Below are 20835 nucleotides of genomic sequence, written 5' to 3' on the forward strand. Positions count from 1 at the left end.
ATGAGATATCTTAAAGTGATGTTAAGCCCATACAAAATATTGGCACATTACCTTACAAACAGAATACTGGATGATGATCATGTTGTCTAAGAGTTATTTCTTAAACAAATGTAGCATCCTGTCTTTTTTCTCACATTTCACAGTATTAAAAGTGCACTAATTACCAAACACGCCACCAGTTTCAAATTGTAATATTTCTATATTAGGTTTCTCTTCCAAAATGTGCCACACTTTCATTGATCATCATTAATGCCATTTAATCCCTCTAGTTTGTCTCATTTTACACACTCCTGAACCCTGACCGTTCTCACACCTGCGTCTCCACACCGTTAAGTTTAGGCATCAGGATACGAGGAGTCACCCCAGAGTTGAGGTCCCTCTCGAACTCCAAAAGCTGGCCCATGAAGTTTAGATTCGGTGACACCACTGGACGACGGCTCCGCACATATTTGTAGGCATCTGTCATTGTCATGAGGGTATGCTTCATAAGGTAGGCGATGACAATGGTTGCAGAACGGGACACGCCTGCCTGGCAGTGTACCAACACTCCCTGTCCACTCTGATATGCCTCCTCTGTGAATGAGAACAACCAAACAGTGAGTTCAATTTGCTGAATTAAAGATGTAAAAACTGGAGGGTGGTTATCTCTAACTTGGTTGAGTGCCCGCCCCATGTACAAGGCTGAGTTCCTACTGCAGTCTTGTTCTCAATCCAGCCCTAGCAAAGGTACCTGTCAGCAACTATTGTCTTTGTGTAAATAAAGAATTAAAAAAACAAACAATCAAAAACTGTCAACAAAGCCTCCACACCCAAATTTCACATAGTCTGTATTTAACAGCTGTCAAAATAGAAAATGAGTCTACTGTTTGGAGATACAGTTATTTACTGACCATCAACAGCTAGCTTAGCCCCGGTGACTGCACGCAGCACTCTAGTCCCAACTGAACGAAACCTTGTTACCTGAATGTGGGATACCACCCCATTGTAGGCACAGCTAACGCTAGCTAGCTAGCAGCTACGAAGACACAACTTTTGAGTGACTGTGAGGCGCTTTTCTCCTCTTTTGGTAGTGGCTAACCCCCTCCCTACACCTCTCACCCCAGAAAACATTCTGGACCACTCTCGCCACTGAATGCCTCCATTAAACTCTTGGTAAGACAGCTAACAAGCCAACCCCCAGAATGTTGAAGTAATGGACCATTACTATTAGTACTAGTAACTGTAATGTAATTATTTAATTAATTGTAACCCATTGTTAATGAAAAAAGTAATCACATTACTGTCACACACGACTAAGTAATGAACTACTGCCCACCACTGCTAATCGTTACTTTACTTCTTAGTGCTGACTGACTCTCTTCAACATACCATATACATACTCACAATACAACAACATATGGGATGTGGACTTACCAATGAACTCAAAAACCTCCTCAAAGTATTGTCGAAGGTTTTGCTTGCTGTTATCGGTGGCTGGCAGCCTTTTGTAGCGCAGCCCAGAGCTGACGTGGTAGAGAGGCAGGTGTGTGGTCACGTTGACCACGTAGCCGATGTTGAGGCGCAGCAGCAGGTCCAGGTCCTCGGCGTCTCTCTCGTTCCCCAGAAACAAGAAGGGCAAGATGGGACTGACGACGGCGTTCTCTGCATCAGGTGTCATCACGGTCTCATCTGACAGAGAAGCCGGTAACGAAGAGGAGAGCGGCAGAGAAAGGTGCACTAAAAGGAGATAAGACGTGTGTAAAGACATCCTCTGCCGTGTGTGAATACAGTTATGTTAGAGTTTAACCTGCTGCCACAAAGTAAGAAATTACAAGTACAAATACGTTAAAATATGAACAGGGTGACAAAAAATCCAACAGAAAAACAACATCTATAGTGACTAAATCAACAATGGAATCGCTAATTCAAAAGTAGGTCATATTAGAGTTCATTAGCTAATTGGCTATAAAAGTGGTCTGACCATTAGCACTTTGATTATATTATAACTTAAATGAAACAACTTGCTGAGATCCAAATGAGCTAGATGTTCCCAAATGAAAAACCCAGGAAAAGTATTTTCACATATCAAGGGGCTCAGAATCATGACATACACTTAACACAGACTGCACTCACGAACACACGCACGTTAAAGCTAACCAGGATTTTTTGGTGGACATGTAAAGGGTTAAAAATGCTGCTAAATGACATTCAACCTAAAATGACCCAGCTTAATGTCAGTGATTGCGGTGGAAAATGTGTGACTTCACAGTGTAGATATGATGTATATTTTAGCACTTGCACAGGTAAATGATAAGATATTCTTACTTCTGCTGTTCTCCTCATCTTGTTCTCTGTTCAGGGAATTGAGGGCCAGGTGAAGTGACTGAGCCGACGGCAGAGAATATCCTCCCTCCCTGTCTCTCTGCCAGGGTTTGGGTTTGATCAGTGTGCTAGGGGCGGACGGTGGAGGCGAAAAGGACACTGGTGTCGGTGGGGAGGCAGAGCGGGGAGAGGGGGAACATGGATATGCTACATCTCCGTCTTCCTCAGGACCATTGCCCATTCCTACATCTTCGGCTTTATTCAAGAGCCTCTTCAGCGAGTTCCGGCCATTGTCATACCCAGATCCTGACTTGTAGCCCATAAAATCAAGGGCAGCCATTTTCCCCTGCTGAAGCCGCCGTCGACCTGCATGGTCTGTTAGCTGAGGCTGCACATATTCCTGGAGTTTTTGACAGTCTAGGGGGACAAGGCCTGTTCCGGTACTGCCATTTTGGGCCTGGCTTGCACAGGTCTTCCCAACTCCTATTCCCATCCCTGCACAGTGATTCTTTTGGGCTTTAGAATGGGTCATCTTCTTGGCCAATTCTTCAGGCCAGATCGTACGTACGCTGTAGTCATCATCATCGGCTTGGAACATACCCATTGGATGAGCAGCTCCGATGCCTCTTCCTGGGGGTTTGCCTCGGCGGGGGTTGAATGTCACCACTATGGGGTCGCTGCTGCAGTAGCTGCAGGTGGAGCTGCCTGTCTGAGAGGCTTTGGGGTTGCAGCCTGTGACACAGCTCTGTATCGCCCGGAGAGGGGCAGAGGACGATAGCGGGGTACAGGGCAGACATCCCCCTACCAGTTTTTTGCGAAGGAAAGCAGGACTCTCGAAGTTTCCAGCCTCAGCAGAACAGGAGGCACAGCGGAGAGGTTTGAACAAGTTTGCTCGGCAATCAGACACAGTGCTGTTAGAAGAGGAGGTGTTGGAGGTGGATGTGGTGGAGAGACACCCACCCAGATTTCTTAGGCCCATGTCTTTGCCTCCTCTCTTCACTGCTCCGACATTGTGAACACAGGAAAACGAGGTGGAAGAGCTTCCTCCACCTCCTTGGCAGCTATCAGAGTGTCCCTTAAATCCTCTGCATCTTACCAACCTCCAACAGCCACAACTGAATGGGTGGGCGCAGTCGATGGTGCAGGTATGGTCAGGGCTGGGAAACCCTCCGATATTGGAAGAGCAGGGGGAGACAGGGAGAGCGTGAAGAATGTGAGGGCGGTGATCCCTGGTGCGGGATGGGTTCGGCTGGTTGAGTTGCTGAAATGATATTGGGACATGGGCGGATTGGGAGGGAGGAGACGAGGGATAGCTGGAGTTTAGGATGGCGGCATGGGGCACAGGGACGGAGTTGTGGTGGTAGGGCAGACCTTGACTATTATGGCTTTGATGGACAGTTCCCAGTTTGGAATTCTTCTTGTGACTTAAAGAGGGGAATTCCTGGTCACTTCTGTTAAGAAAACTAGCATTTTCCTTTTCACTCCTGAACCTATGCTGCTGCGCCTGAGCGGGGACGAACTGTAAGACGCCTCCGGGGGAAGATGACAGCTGACTATGGCGACTTCGCTGTGACTTTTGTTCGGCTACACCTGGTCTCCCTGCAGTTCCAGTTTTTCTCTCATACTGTCCTTGATCCAACTGTAAAGAGACACATTTTGCTTGACCACCTTTTACACTTCCGCTGCGCCCTAATGAGTTGCTTAATACTCCTCGTCCTCCCTTGTCCACTGTCAGCCTGATATCAATAGTATGTGTGTGGGAGGGCAGCCGTGGGCCGAGTGTTACAGTGCCATTGCTATGGCAGTGGCTAGGGATGTGTCTGACACCCGCTGGGATGACAGGCTGGTCGGCCTTGAATTTCTGCGCACGGGAGGATCTGCGCTTGCATCCCAGAGTCACAGATTTACAGGCGGGTGAATAGAAATGGGACTGAGAAGGGTGAGTGACTTGTCCATTGGAAGAGGCTGATATTTGAGAGGAGTGATGTGGGATGGCTTGTGGGGAAGCGTCACACAGGGTTAAGTTTTTAGGGCGCTGAATGACCACTATGCGCTCATCAAGAGGGAGGGGAGGCATCTGGGTTTATGCAAAGCTGTCCAGTGAAGAGGGAGAGAGAGACAGGAAGAGAGTAGTCAGGAAATTACTATAATTTAACAAACACTGAAGATGTGGGGCACACTTTACCTTCCATAAGTTTAGACAAACAGCACATGCTGATGCAAAGTTATGAACATTGCCTTGCAGCTGTGAAATATTTATGTTAGACAGCACATACACATAATTGTGAGCATAATTGTTTTTTTCTATTGATATCGTATGTTTATCATATCATGTTTAGAATATTGTGTGATTGATTACATTTAAAAATAATTATTTGTGAAATGTAAAGTAAAACCCCAAATCCACCACAGGAATGACAACACATGTTGATAACAACAATAGATTCTTATGTTTTGCATATTTTTGCAAGTCATCTCTAAGGTGTCATTAGCATACCAAAACATACCAGGAACAAATACAAAACCAACAACCACCATCTCAGTTTTGACCATTAACATGTCACACATATTTTCCTTTCACATCTGCTGCAAATGAAAGGAGAAATTATATAAACAGAATACCCACTGAGGTGCATGTTTGATTTGAAAGGATTACACTGTTGTGATTACTTTCCCACCCCCAAATCCATTTAAACATGCACATCAGTCTGTTACCTGCTTATACCAGGGCCACTTGCCGGGCATTTAACGCTCATCTATATTCATAGGAGTTTGACATTCAAATTTAAACTGTTTCCCAGTAATATCACGACCATTAGGGTATAAAATTCCAAATTCAAAGGTACAAGAGTGTGTACCTGTTCGCTGTTTGCAGCAAATAATCCCAGATAATCCTGATGGCATTGAGGCTTTTTAAAAGCTCAGTTACAAAAGCTGCATCAAATAAGCTTCAACAACCTTCCTCCCTCTGATGAGTCCTCAGTCATATGAAATAATAAGCCAAGCCAAGCCAAGTCATGGCTGATGGTAAAAATATACTGTAAAACATAGCTGCACTATGTAATGATGCCCAAGCCTGTAAAAAAACCAAAACAACTGGCAATGGATGATTTGTCATGATTGTCTTGGGGCTGAACAAGAAGCCCATGTATGTGAATGCTCCTGTGATATGCACAGTTTATTTTTATGCAGTACTTAAATTCGACCAAAATCATATAGCTGTCTTTGCACTGTTTTGCAACAGGACAACATGGAGACTGAGCCAATTGCTCAGTGGGATTCTTCACTTTAAAGACTGTTTAATGCTGGAGAGCCATGTGATTACCTGAAATGAAACACTTCCTGCTCCCAGCCACCCAGCCTGTTCATCCTCTGCCTCTGGAATAAACTAAATTAACCGAATCCTTTGGGCCAATTAGAAATTAGCATTTGTCCAGGCCATGGTATAAACAGAAGGTCACCACATACACAACAATACAATTCAGCTGAATACAAAGCTTTCTCACCATGACACAGCAAAAACAATTCAACTGGCTGTAGCTTATAAATATACGCTTTGTAATAAAACACATAAAGAAGATTTTTTTGTATCATTAAATTGCCTTTATGATTAATGCTATTAATAAAAGGTTGGTACAGTTACTACCAGACTTTTGAGTTGGTACATTCATTATAAAGGCTGCTCTTAAACATTAACATGAAATATTATTAAAGTGAAAATCCACCCTCTGATACACACACTGTTAAATAACATCAATCAGAAATGTTCAGCGCATCCAGGAGTTGTTTGGTTGATGAAGTACTTTAATTTACTTTTTGCCACACTAGCGGCATGGCTGTAGGGGCGGCTATACAGGTTGGTTAGGAGGATGCTGGCATGCTGATGTTAGCATTAAGCTCAAACAGAGTTCAACTAGAACAAGAGATTTCCAAGTCCAGAAAAGAAAAGTGTTGCATTTTACTGCAGACTTGACAACTATGCAGTCTGTTTGTTATTCTGTTGATGTTGGTATGAAGTGAGCATGAAGTAAGCAATTTGAAAATTACCTTCAACAGCAGCATCTTCAAAGATCTCACAGTGAATACTTTTTATTGGAACTACTTTCTACTGAAGATATAGTCACAATGGAAACAGTTGACATCATATTCTCCATTGTCTACACCTCCATTGCGGGGCAGACATTTCAGAGACAGACATCTCAAAACTTAGACAAGTAAATCAATCTATATGCATTTCTATATACCACTAGCGTAAGTGAGACATTTTTTGGTCATTTAGACAAAACACTTTACACTCAGCAATAGCTAAGCTGGAGATGCATCAACCTCACAACAAACTAGACTATAATTGTGACATACATCTCATATAGTTGTTTTAAAACAGTGTTTGTTATGGTGGATTTTCATTTTAAAAGCCATTCCAGCCAAGAAACTCTCAGAGTGGAAGACCAAAAAGTAGAAAGTGGAAAACGGAGGAACAGACACTGAAGACAACACTGGCTGACAGAAACAACGTGGGTGGAGAGAACATACATGGGGTCAGATTATAACGTGACACTGTAAACCACAGACTACAGGGGAGGAAGGATCATGTCAAAATAATCTGGGGATGCCTTCAGTCCCAACACAACACAGATACCGACCCATAGCGAAAGCAAACCACGCTCCAGTGTCCCCATGCTTATACCCACGCACAGAGTCTGGTGATGGTATCCTCATCTTTTTTTTCCTTTTTCAGCCTTGCCTGTGGTGGAGGGGGTGGGGGTTACATTGACCCAGTTTTATCATGGTGGAAGTCACTATCACTCTGATCACTTTTCTCTCACACACTGTAAACTGCAGACGGGCTAGTGGCCTTTTCACTCACTCATGGGCATAGCTTTGGCAGACAGTAAGGGCCACAGAGAGAGAGAGAGAGAGAGAGAGAGAGAGAGAGAGAGAGAGAGAGAGAGAGAGAGATGGAAAATACTAAAACAAAGTACAACAGTGATGCCTTACACCATCTAAAGGGCTAGTAACAATAAAAGCTTCTGTTGGCAACATGTTAAAATTTCACATTACTACATACAGTCAACCCTGCAATTGGATATAAATGGGGTTGGCCTGCTGAAGCTTTGTGGTCATGTCCAACCTCCTCCCACCCACGATTTATTTTGTGACCCTTAGAGGCGGCAACCCCTTGGGAACGACTAAACTACTTCCCTGTACATACAGTAGTTGAAACCAGTTCCACCATGACCAGCTAGTCAGTCACAGGGGACATCTTTCTATACAATGAGTACTTTTACTCTTGATACTGAAGTACAATTGTTGACAATACTTTCGTACTTAAGTCATTTTACGTTGTTGTATTGGTACTTTTACTTAAGTTGAGGGTTTGAGTACTTCTGCCACTACTTGTCGTGTCAGTTGTGGGGATCTGGTTTTGCAGGACTTTGGGTTTAAGGCAATTTGCAAAGAAAACTCTCGCACACTGTCCAACTTGCAAAAACAAAAAGTACTGACACGACGTTTCGGTGCGAGACCTTCATCAGGCAAATAGTGTTACATACTGAGAAGCCATCTTTTGTAGGAGGTGACTTGTTTGTCTACACCAATCACCCACTCCCTCACAAAATAATGCAGCCATTACAAAACATTCAGTCACATTTCCATTACTAAAGATCCAGACTAAGCTTCCATATGAGTCTCTCTATGGTAACAATACTATATCGTTCCAGAGTGATCTACACTAGATGGATGTAGATGTATGTATCATGAATGTACACCAAAAAATGTAATAAAATGCATTCATTGACAGATATGTTCTCAGATTTTGCTAGTACCTTATACATCAATAGATAAATCGAGGAAATATAATGAAAACACAACATTTGACCCCACAATAGATTCAAAAAACAATAATATCATACTTCAATAATTTAAGGTTAAATAACAATGAAATTTATGGAAAAAAATCCAAAGTGAAAAAAATCATCACCATGAATGTTAAATTCCTTTATTATTATATAGGTGCAACAAAAACATCAAGGCCTCAAGAATAACTAGCGGCATCAGTGCATTCATATGTAAATGGTCACAATCAACAGGACACAATACTTAATGGTCCTAATAATATATGTGCATATTCATACATATCCAGGAATGTTTAGGGCTGGACAGGGAAATCCTCAGGTGAATCATTAAGTAGCAAAGCATATACAGACAATAAATGTGCAAAAATGTTCAGAATCACGAGAAAAATGTTAAGCAGGAATTCACTGTCAAGTCCCCTTGGAGCCAATCACGGTCACTGCCCCTGAGTGGTAGGGTGACCTGTTGCCACGGAACCATAGTGAAGCGATGTCACGGTGAGCATCACTGAAGTGCACAGCAATAGGATAAAGCTGATCGTTTCTATGTATAGTACTTTTGTGCTCACTAATCCTTTGTTTAAGTTTTCTAATTGTTTTCCCAACATAAGAAAGACCACAGGGACAGCGTATCATGTGGATTACGTTTGTGGATGCACAAATGATGACACTGTTAATGGGTAATGTTTTGCCTGTGTGGGGTTGGGAAAAATGATGCATTTTTATAGTATTATTGCACTGTGTGCAACTGCCGCAGTGGTAGTTGCCCTTTGGAAGAGGGTGTAAACGTGTCTGTATCTCTTGATTAGACCTAATCTTGTACTCAGAATTGGTGCAGACCAAGTGAAACCTTATATTTCCCCCCCTTTTCGTAACAAAAAGAGGTGGATCTCCAAAGTTAGATGAAAGTTCAGGGTCAGACTTTAAGATGTGCCAGTGTTTTTTAAAAAATGATCGTATGGCAGAGGAATGGATTGAGTGTCGAGTACTACATGTAACAGCAAATTTCTTTTGTTTTTTTGCACTCTCTTTCATGTCTACCGCTTTATCAATATAGTCCTCTGTGGAATGACAGATCCTTCTTAGTCGAAAAAATAGACTAGTAGTCAATGTCTTTCCGGTAAAGAGTTGTTATGAGGGAGTGAGTTTAAAACAATTAAAAAAGGTCAATACTGTTGAGAATTCAAATATCCTGTCATCTCGTCATCTCTGTGTATTTGTTCTCTGGTCCTGAGGCCAGACTGGTGACAAATGGCAGTTAGAGAAAGGATTCATATGAGAATAAAACTGTTAAATGGTGTCAGCCCTGTTGATTAGGACATTAATAGAAATTGTGTTTAATTAACTGTGTTTATGTGAAATCATTTCAGTTGGTTGGCCTAATTAATTTGTCTTTCTATCACATTTATGGAATCTGATGAAAGGCTGTAAGCTACCTGCTCTGCCAACATACAGTATATGCTGTTGTGTGTTTGCAGTGATTGCCTTTCAAAAATGAGCCGCCTCAATCTGCTTTATAGACCGTTTGATGCTTGTCTAACGCGGAAACTGTTGCTTGCATGATAAAAGAAACAGACTTGTTCTTTTCAGTTTGTTTTTCATTACTGTCCCATTGTTAATAGCTTCAATTGCCAGATCCCAGAACTGGGGTGCAGCCAATCTATCAAAGAGCAGTGCAGAGAGACAAAAGGATGTAGCTCATTGTTAAAAAAAGGAGTTCTGCTCAATTTCATGGCCAAATCTGATGTCTTACGGGTCCAGGGCCATCAGACAATCTGTAATGTATTAATGTGTAAATGTGTAATATTGTAGAATATGGCCAGGCTACAACCAAGCACAGTAATAAACTCGTAAACCCATGTGTGCTGCATAACTGCAGCAATATTATATATCACACAACTCATATCAGTGTTGTGTATCAGATTAAATTATTGTACAGATTATCAAATTATTATTATTTTGATCGTTTGATATTTTAGTAATTTTTTTGTTTCTTTTTTTCTTCTTTTCTTTTATTATTTTTTTTTAATCAATTAATTATTCTTAAAAAATTTTTTGTCCATTAATATATATACACACACACACACAGCTTACTGTTTTATTTATTTATTTAATTTTTAATATATTTGTATTTTTTAACACACACACACGCTTACTGTTTTATTTATTTTATTTTATTCTTTTAACACACACACACGCTTACTGTTTTATTTATTTTTGTATTTATTTTTTTTTAACGCACACACGCTTACTGTTTTATTTATTTATTTTATTTTTAATATATTTTTATTTTTTAACACACACACACACACACACTCTTACTGTTTTGTTTATTTACTTTATTTTATTTTTTTAACACACACACACACTTACTGTGTTATTTATTTATTTATTTAACACACACACACGCTTACTGTTTTATTTATTTATTTTATTTTTAATATTTTTTATTTTTTTAACACACACACACGCTTACTGTTTTATTTATTTATTTTATTTTAATTAATAATTTTTTTTTAACACAAATACGCTTTGATTACTTTACGCTTTAATTACTTGTTTAATGAAATGTAATGCTTTGGCAATGTTATTGTTACACATGCGTGCCAATAAAGCTAATTTGAATTGAATTGAATTGAATTGAATTGATTGCATAATATATCTACTAGGCATACATGACTTCAGAAGTTGACAGTAACTTGAATAAGTTATGAGCCCCTTTTAGAAGAACTGAGGCATAACAGCTACTGAGGATCCTATTTGAAATGTTTGACAGCGTAAGCTACTTATATTAGGCTGAATAAACAAATGTCACAGGGTGGATCAAGGAGTGGAGAGGTAAATGCAAATGTATGCGCATGATTAGGTATGTATTAATATTTAAGGAAAAGGCTAACGTATGCTAAGCTTTGCAATCACGTTAGCTGCGTCAGAATTCAAGCACATGAAAGTGTAACGAGTTGAAATAAGGACTCACACAGATAAAAAGAAATATTTGAAAAAGAAGGAGAGTGCCAATCAGTTCCTGTTAGTGAGAGCTGCATGAGCCTACGGGGGAGATCATGACGCCCTGCCTTGGCTCACTGCTACCCCACCAGCAGAATAAAGATAGCAGCTTTACAGTCACAGCCATAAGCCAGAGAGAGGAGTATGGCACACATGCTAGTGTTTTTCCAGATGATTTAACTCTTTCCCAAACACCTGAGCAAAACCTGCAATTTAATAAACAGCTATAATTTGCTTGCTTTGCACCTGTGAACGGTGTAATGTTTCATAAAACCAAATTCAATCTGAGTTGGAATAATTATAATTTCATGGTGAGTACAATAAAAAAACTAATTGATTTTGTCTTGAAAAGAGAATTGATGGACATGAAATGATGCCTCACATACAGGACAGGAGGACAGTTTATGACTTATAGCAGACAGCGGACTATGAAGAATATCAGTGTAGATTTAGGCAGCATAGTGAACAGTGCGTCTCAGCTGCAGAGTTGATGCAGTGGGTGTTCTTGGGGACAAGATGTTGAGTGGGCTGGTGTTTATAGGAACAGATGGCTGTCTGGCTTTGCAAGATTGATGGCGATATCGCCGTTCTCTCTCTCCGCCCCGGCTTTATGCAGCTCCTTCATCAAAAGGCACCTGACAGCCAAACACCCACACAGCACAGTGGACAACACCAAAGCAAAAACCAAGGCTGCTCAATTACTGGGTCGTAAAATTGCTCGAGTTAGAGAATCTCTTCCTCTGCTACATGAAATGAATTTTTTTCATCACAGTAAAAACGGCTTCTCGAGATAGTGGACGACGGGAAAATTAGTCATCTGAATCACTTGTTTCCAGAGGCTGATGAGCAGGCTGTTTCTGTCAGACGACAATCCACATTTCTACATTTCTACATTTCTACAGTTTAGCTCTGAGTTGGCACAAAATGACAGGAGGCAGTCCATTTCTGTGTTTATATGGTCGTCCACACACATAACCAAACTGACAGATGGTCAGGAAGATCTTTGTGCACTGGGCACAAAGGTGGTACTAGGATGTTCACAATAATACCTACCAGCACTGTGGGTCAAACATTTGTTCTACAGGAATTTCTTAATCCACACACAGACACACACAAACATTGCAATTACACAATGTCAGAACAGTGTCAGTTTTTCTAATGCTAACGCATGAAGATACACAAGAAAAGTACTAGTTGTGATATTAAAGGAATAGTTCGAAATTTTGGGAAATACAATTAGATGAATGAGAAAATCAATTCCACTTATGTGCCGGGCTATTTCTAAGCACTGAGCAGTGACTTTCTGAAGTCTACACTGGTTTGCTGGCAACCTCATGCTGACAACAACACCCCAGGAACTCGCTGCTACTGGGCAAGAAATAGTTGAGCTCAAAAAAACCCCATAAAACCGCAACTTGATGTTCTGATACTTCAGAGATTTTTCAACTGTTTCACATTTAATGTGGACATTGATGCATGCTGAACAAAACACCCTTTTCTCTTTCAGTAAAATAAGAACAGTAATCTAAACTGCCCCCCTTGGGTTGTTTGGTAAAGACAGACAGTAATTTTCAGCCTTTTGTCCGTCATTGTGGACTCTGGAAATTTGGAATACCCCAGCATCATATACAGCCGTACTGATTACTGATTCATTTCATTTTCAGACCTCAGTGAAATTTGACAGTCCAATGGGAGATCACAATTCTAGATGGTTTCTACTCTGTTTCTGTTTATTGTGTGAAAGTATTGTGTTTGCCTGAAAACCAGCGGTACAGATAGAAAATCTGTTTCAGCTCAAATTCAGTGCACTGAATTTTGAAGATTTCCGACCTCCAACTAGAAAAAGTACAATAAAATGGCGCTCAAAGTTGGAGTTGCTACTTGTGAACTCGGAGCAAATCCATCTCCTGCAACTTCATGAAGTATATTGGCCTGTATTTAATTAAAAATAATACATACTAAAACCTGTTCTTGTATGTAAATTGATGTCAACATATGTCGCCGATGTTATTAGCTAGCTGGTTACAGTAAATAATCTCTGAAAGACATCTTCTCTGCACAATTGTTGCTCAGGAAAATGTTAAAAATGCCCAAACATTTGACAAACAACCCGTTCTCACTCCCAGGCCATCACATGTGGACATATAAGACCTCTTGGCGCCAGTTTGAAATGCATTGGGAACCTCCTTAGCATCATAGTTCAACACACTAGGGGAAGCCCTGTTGCGTCATTCCTGAATGCTAAAAGCAGGTGTATGATATACTGTAAATAACAGAAACGTCTGAGTAAAGAGGTGGGTTGGCCTGAAACCAGACTTTCAGGACAATGGTGTAAGTTTCCCATGTGAAACAAAAGGTCAACATTTTTAGCGAGGTTACGATGGTTAGGTAAGTTACGTAAGTTACATAAGTGACATAAGTAATGTTACTTAACTTATTTAAGTTAAGTCACATAAATAACACAGTTATTTTAACCTAAACCATAATGTTTTCCTAAACTTAACCAAGTAGTTTTGTTACCTACACATAACCAAAGTGCGAAGTTTCGCAACTTTAACCACTAGCTTCATTTTGAAAGTCTAACTGGATGTTGCACATTTATTCTTGCTAACCACTGCTAACTTGACTGGGTAGCTCTACAGTCAAAAATGATGGTAAAGGGGTACCCAGGGGCGTAAAAAACAGTGCCATGGGGTCAAGTGTCCATTTGTGACGAGTTTGGATTGAGTTGCTTTTGCAGATAACTAACTAGCTAGATGGCAAGACAGACGAAGAATGTATATTTATGTCACTCATTTTCATTAAAATGGCCAACTTTTTATTTACCACAAAGTTCAAGTTCAAGTTCAAGTTTATTTATATAGCACATTTAAAAACAACACTAGTTGACCAAAGTGCTTTCCACAATAGACAACAAATATACATGGCAACAGTAGAAAAAGTAATAAATAAAATAAATGTCACTACTCAACTCTGTTTGTAGGCCAATGAATAAAGATAGGTCTTTAGCAAGGATTTGAAAGTGTCAGGAGTTTGGGCATTTCTTATTTGAACAGGTAAAGTATTCCAAAGATTAGGAGCAGCTACTGAGAAGGCTCGGTCACCTTTAGTTTTTAACCTGGATCTGGGGACATCAAGGAGCATCTGATTGGATGACCTCAGTGCTTTGACCACAAAGGGCACTGCTGAGGGTTCAATTGTGTGTAAACTTGACAAAATAACATCACTTTGTCACGTCATGCACCTGGAACACTTTGAGGTTGGAAGTCAGAAATTCCAACCTCCAACTGTGACTGGAACGCAGCATGATAATGAGGAACTAAAAGGAAAATACATGGACGCTGCTCCCCTTGTGTTTTCTCATGATGGTACTTTTTTTAATCTTCAGGAATGTGCACGGATTATAAAGTCCATCGAGGGACTTTTGGATTTAATCCTGTGTCATATGGCAGAATTAGACAAATGATGTACATGTTATGAGGGGAGTGAATGAGCCTTCAGCTACAGCAAATGTTGGTCTGAATGAAAAGAAAGTCTTTTCTTGGCCTGCACAGATGTTAGTATCAGAGAAAAAGCTAATTCACAAATCAGCAGAGAAGCAGAAAATGATCAAGCTTATTGGGATTTAAACACTCGAGCATTTTGCATCCGATTTTAACAAGGCAAACAGACACTGATGTATTGCTGAACACTGAAAATTGTCTGACCACCAAAGCTTTGTGGGAAGCATTCAATTTAGTACCATATTGAGATTAAAGTCTACTTTAAAGAAAAACAAATACAAATACATTGCAGTATAGATTCTTCCCTTGAATATTCACCAGGCTGGAAATGTTAATTACAACTGCAGAAGAATGGGTTGTAGACATGCAAAGACAGCAGAGAGAAAATCACTCCCTGCTATCACAAATGTGATATGAATGATTATGGCTGCTGGCCAAACGGGGCCACATTTCTATAACGTGACCAAGTTAGCAGCGCACACACGTTAATGTGTGTCATTGTGTTACTGTCAAGTGTTTGTGACAAAATCAAGTAGGATCAGCTTTATCTGTATACATATTAAATAACGAATCAGTTATATTCACACTGCAGCATTCAAATGAATGTGGTCACTAAGTTTTGGAAGACCATTGAAGTACTTTAAAATAGTATAAATAATGCATGTATGTTATGTTCACATGTCAGGTGTTTCTATAGGGAACAAAACAGATTTGAAATGATTTTACACGTACCAATAAAGTTAAATGAATGTTGAATTGCCTAACAACAGAAACAACCAAATGAAATTAAACAGAGGAATTGGATGAAGTCATTATGACTTGCGCGCTGATCTGACTTGAATCACACATCTAATGAGGTAACATTTACTTGAGACAAAGGAAAATGACTTGCAACTTGAAGTCCTGCTATATCTGATGACTTGGTTGTGACTCAGATGCCCAGTGAGAGTATGTTTTGTCAACAATGCCATGATAATGGTACAATAATGACTCACAAGGATGAGCCTTGTGTTGATTGGCAAGCATTCTTGTTTAGACTTTCATGTCTAAAATGCTGGTCCTGTTGTTCGATCGATTCAGATTGATTCCTCATCACAACACCACACTAATCCTGCATTTCTTGAAAAGACAAATACATCTTTATGTTTACTGCTAATATGTGCGTGTTGCTACATTTGTTTTTCACTCTAATCTGCTTTGTTTCACTGTCTCATCAGAGCTTACACCACTATGGGCTACTGAGAGGAAGTCAAAATAATTACATCACCTACTCTCCACAGTCAGCAGACAGAAAGTGATGGAAGCAACTGCACAAACTGGCCAATCAGAGGGCAGCGTGATGGGGAACGTTCAGCCATCTCTTCTTTCCCTCTACTATTGAGTCAAACAGATTTAACACCGTAACAGACGCTTGACCTTTAGGACATACAGTATCATAATCCCTACACAGCAACGGCTACGCAATGGTTGTTTTTACTTTATTGTTTTATCAGAGAAATGGAATTGGTGGCACTTTGGAATTCCTGGCTAGCCCCTACTTATACATATTGAAACATATTTATTGTTAATCAAGGAGCAAACCAATGCTAATCAGTTACAGACAACACCTCAATCAGCACAATCGTTTCTATTAATCATCATAAAAAGAGCTATGCCAGCACAAAATGATGGCACATTGTAATGTTCAAAAATAAGACAGGAGTTTGACCTCCAATTTAATAAGAAATCCAAAAAATGGCTGTCCTAAAATAGACCACTGAGAATAGATACAGACAAAAGCAGCCTGGAAAAAGGTTTTGTGGTTGGTTGGGATTTAACCCGTCTGTCACTTAAAGATAAGACGAACAGTAATATGCTTTGAATATATTTAAAAATCGTTGAAGATTTATCTTTTTAAAAAGCTTTTTAAACTGTCATGGTTACTGATTGCTATAAAATCCGCTGACACTGGAAATCTGAACACCACCGAAATGTAGGTCTGATGCTTGTGCTGAGCTTTCTGCCGACCAAATGTCACGAAGAACTGAAACTTTGTGACGTCCTGGATCTTGCAGACAGTCGAAAAGACACACACGGGCGTTCAGATTAATTGGTGGAGACAACAACTGAACAAACATGGTCTAATATTACACACTGAAAGCTGCTGTGTATTCTGTGGCATTATTTGATCCATGTTTGTTTCAGAGTTTGTTTTGATCTGAGCCAGGGAGTTTTTGCTTAGTAAGACCTCAGATACGCAGGAACCCAGGAACTTTTTGGATCAAGTATGCACAGTCCCAGTGAGTCCCCAAACCATTTTGTCTCCTGCAGGCTTTCCCCCTCAGATAAAATAACACCAAAAATGATCTGACACTATTCTGTCTGACAGGGGGGTTGCTCAACTTGAACAAAAAAAGTTTGCAGCAACATCTGTTAGTTGCAGTGTGGTAACAACAGTCTGTTTCTATTCCCCATCTGCAGTGTGTGCCAGAACGTCTTTATGAAAGTACCAACCTCTAAGAAAGTATGAGTGTGCATGAAAACAACAACACAGCCTGACACCCTGAGGCTGTCACAGCCGGCCTGCAGCATCAACATTTAGAAGAAGGGACGCTTAATGAAATAATCATTATTAATGGTTAGAGTTATTCTACGGTTATGCTTGGTCCCAAATCTTTCCAAAGGAGGAAAGTAAGAAACCTTAATCCCACATTTGACATTGGAGAGCCTGTTAAAATGGCCATGTTTCATTTTGGAAGGCCTGAAGCAGCGTCTTGGCCTCTGTTTAACATGTTTGTCTTTTAACACATATGTTATGTTACAACTTTTCCATATTTGATCTGACAGACAACTTTTAATTTACATTATTCTAACAGTAAAAAGTATGAGATAAAGCGAGATAACACTTAAGTTAAAAAGAGTTTCCTGCATTCACTTAGATTAATTTGCATTCATTCACTGCTGATGACACACAAATTCACACTGCACTAAAACATTTTTTAACTCATATTATTAATTAAATAGCTCTCTACTCCTAAGTAATGCTGAATAGATCATATTAATTTCAGCCCCACCACAAAGCTTAACTTATCTCGAGCAGTCCACAAATAATTCATCCCACTGTCTGCCTGCTTGTTCCTATTCAGAATCATCAGAGACTATCCCGGCATGCACTGGGTAAAAGGCAGGGGAAACAGTCACCAGTCCATCACATGGTTAACATGTAAACAAACAAGTCACACCTGTACTTTAGAGTTTCTAGTCTTCCTGTCTTTCTAGTCTTTCCTGACTGTGGGAGTAACCTGAATCACTTAATATAATTTATTGTTCAGGTCAACATTCAAGCAAAAGGGCCAAGCATTTCAAGTGCTCTCAAGTGTGAAGACTTTTGGTTGGCATTTAAAATGTGACCTTATGATAGACATATTCCCACTATTTTCTAAAGTTTTATAGTCCAAGTAAAACAATGAATTGATAAATCAAGAAATGAATCTGCAGGTGAATCAGTTATGAAAATAATCAGAAGTTGCAGCCCTAATGCAAACACCTCACAGAGAAGACCAGGGCTTATACCATCTTATTGTTAGAAGACAATGCTATTCATTGAGCCGCCATGGCTCTGTGTTTAATCTAATGATAGTAATCTCAATGTCCATAGCTGTTTGTATCATAAATATATTTCATATTTCTGAGCAATACCGTTGTTTCTTTGTGAATGGAGTGTTGCATTGAACTTGAAGTTACCAAGAATTGTTGAGTTAATCGCTTGACATTTTAGAATGTAAGATCTGATGAAACTCTATCTTTTTCCTGAGAGAAGTCAATTTGATTATAGTTCCATTGAAACATTACACCGTCACCGGTAATGGCTGCCCATGGTTTTATATGGGGGGCTGATGAAAGCATTGAGTCACCTTTACAGTCTCTACAGTTCAGGCCAGAAAACCAACATATGAACTAAAGGAAGCTTCAAATTGTGGGCTGCAGAGCTGGATGACTACAAATGAACCTGTTCAGTCAGAGCCTTATTAACATAAAAAAAGATTGTTTCATGCAGGTTTAATTTTTAAATTGGTTTGTATATGTCCCTTGGTCTAGAGAAAAGTCTTCCTGCAAATGCCCTGCAGTGATTCTTCTCTCTCTCTCTCTCTCTGTCTTGTCTTGCCTGTGAAGTTAGTGCACATGAACAACCTGCCTGCCTCAAACTAACCATAGTCTAACACAGCGAATGTTTGCTGTTTTTCTTTTTTTTGAGACAATAAATGAGTTATTTACAACCATAAATAAACCATATGTTTGATTTCCAAATTGCTCTCATCAGTCAGTTACATATGTCAGAGATGTCCTTCAACTCTGTAGCACTGCCATCCATGGCAGGGACCTGCTTTTATTTACACTAGCTTTTGTTCCTGCTGGATTTGTGCACAACTGGATGTGATGCTGACAGAGGCTTGACTATGAAATGTATGTCAATAAATCACTGGCTGCTGCTATTTTAAATATAATGTGCTCGCATGCTCATCTCTCCTCCTCTTTGTTGTAGGCTATATCACCACCACAAGCAGAAATAAACCACACATTAATAATTGTTCTTTCTCTGCATTGTTGTTTATAGGGGTATTCTGTAGGGCCAGTAACGGAAAAAACATTAGTCCCTGTTTGAACCGTCGCTAGATGGCGCAATGCCTTATTTCTCTGTATTATTAATAGCATCTCCATAGCACATTCTTTGAACCTTTATCATGATGTGAAGTAAAGCTATTGTGGACGACCGGGTCGATCCTGCAGGCCCTACCTTCTCTTACTTACTCTTACTCTGATCAAGTGCGGATATGTATAATTAGGGTTCATTTGTATAGTTAATACTTGGCGCTTTCACATGGCTGCAGTTACTCATCTCCAAAAATAATACACGCCGCCGCTTATTATAGCAAACAATCATACTACTTGCTGACCTCCTTCGCACAGCGGGGACTAACACGAGGATGCATTGCATGGTTTTCATATGTGGCATCAATTTGTAAATTAAAATTCACCAGAAGCATATGGACATTCGGGGGCCGATCTTTTTTTTGTTCTTCTTCAAACCTGACCAACACGTAGTGCTGTGACAGCCGCTGCACTAAGCACTGCTGGTGGGGGACTCGCAGGCGTCAGGCCGACCGGACCGACCGCCACAATAAGTAACGTTACTAAAAAGAAACATCACTTACATCAACAGTGGCAGTCCTGTGGTGTATTCATCATTTATGCGCAGCGGAATCAGAAATCCTCATATCTGTGCTGGCCCGAGCATCACGACCCGATGCGTTGGTATGATCCAGATGTGTAACACCTTCCCTGCCTGCTCGTTTGTTCATGGATTTCAAAAATAAAAATACATTAAAAAGAAAAAACCCCAGACCTGGTTTGACTAGAAGACGCACAGCTCTGCCGGACTTACTAATAAACAGATACATAAATACATGTTATGAGTAGTGCTTGGCTAACTCAGCTGGCGTCACGTCTGAGCGTGTCACTCTGAGCTGCGATGCGTGTGTGAGGAGACACTGACGGGGAGGTGGGTTCTATTGTCTCTACTGTGGATGACATCATCCTAGACCAATGGCGAAACACACGGGATGAAGGGCTCTGGGGCGAGCACGCAGCACGTGCGGGCTAGTGGAGGAGGAGGAAGAGGAAGAGGAAGGGGGGTGATGCTGGACCGACAGCCTTTAAAAATAAAATAAATTATTAATAATAAAATAAATAAAATCTTAAAGTGTGTGAAAGATTAGCTCAGGATTACCAGTGGAAGAATGAAACTACGTATATTTACTCAGGTTTTGCTGTCTTTGCTTCAGTATTTCCATTTTGTGCTACTCTTAAGAGAATATTGTACTTTACATTACACTGTATTTAGCCTATTTAACAGATGTAGTTAGAGACTTTAAAGACTGAGATTGTATACATGATTTAAGGGCTCTTATGAATTGTATAAATGTATTTAATAATAATGTATATGTAGGCTAATAGTATAATTGGGCCATTTTTCTGCATGATTACTTTAACTTTTGAAACTTTAAGTACATTTTGCCATTAAAGGTTCATTGTGTAAGTTTTAGTGGTTTCTAGTTGTGAGAGTTGTGAATTGCAACCAATGACTCACTCACCTCTAGACCCTTCCTGTGAAAGCAGGAGAAGCTGACATGCTC

At 40.1% G+C, this 20835-nt stretch overlaps 1 protein-coding gene across 1 annotated transcript; it reads right to left on the reverse strand.

Annotated features, from left to right (window-relative positions):
• Positions 1 to 240: 240 nt before the first annotated feature.
• Positions 241 to 20134, reverse strand: si:dkey-175m17.7. Its single transcript, XM_046038846.1, has 4 exons — positions 19855 to 20134; positions 2305 to 4394; positions 1414 to 1716; positions 241 to 573 (listed from the first exon to the last, which is right to left on the reverse strand). The coding sequence occupies exons 2-4, from the start codon at positions 4376 to 4378 to the stop codon at positions 308 to 310; spliced, it is 2643 nt and encodes an 880-aa protein (XP_045894802.1). The 5' UTR covers positions 4379 to 4394; positions 19855 to 20134; the 3' UTR covers positions 241 to 307.
• Positions 20135 to 20835: the final 701 nt, after the last annotated feature.

The sequence above is a fragment of the Micropterus dolomieu genome, linkage group LG23, assembly GCF_021292245.1.
Source record: "Micropterus dolomieu isolate WLL.071019.BEF.003 ecotype Adirondacks linkage group LG23, ASM2129224v1, whole genome shotgun sequence".
Lineage (NCBI taxonomy): Eukaryota > Metazoa > Chordata > Actinopteri > Centrarchiformes > Centrarchidae > Micropterus > Micropterus dolomieu.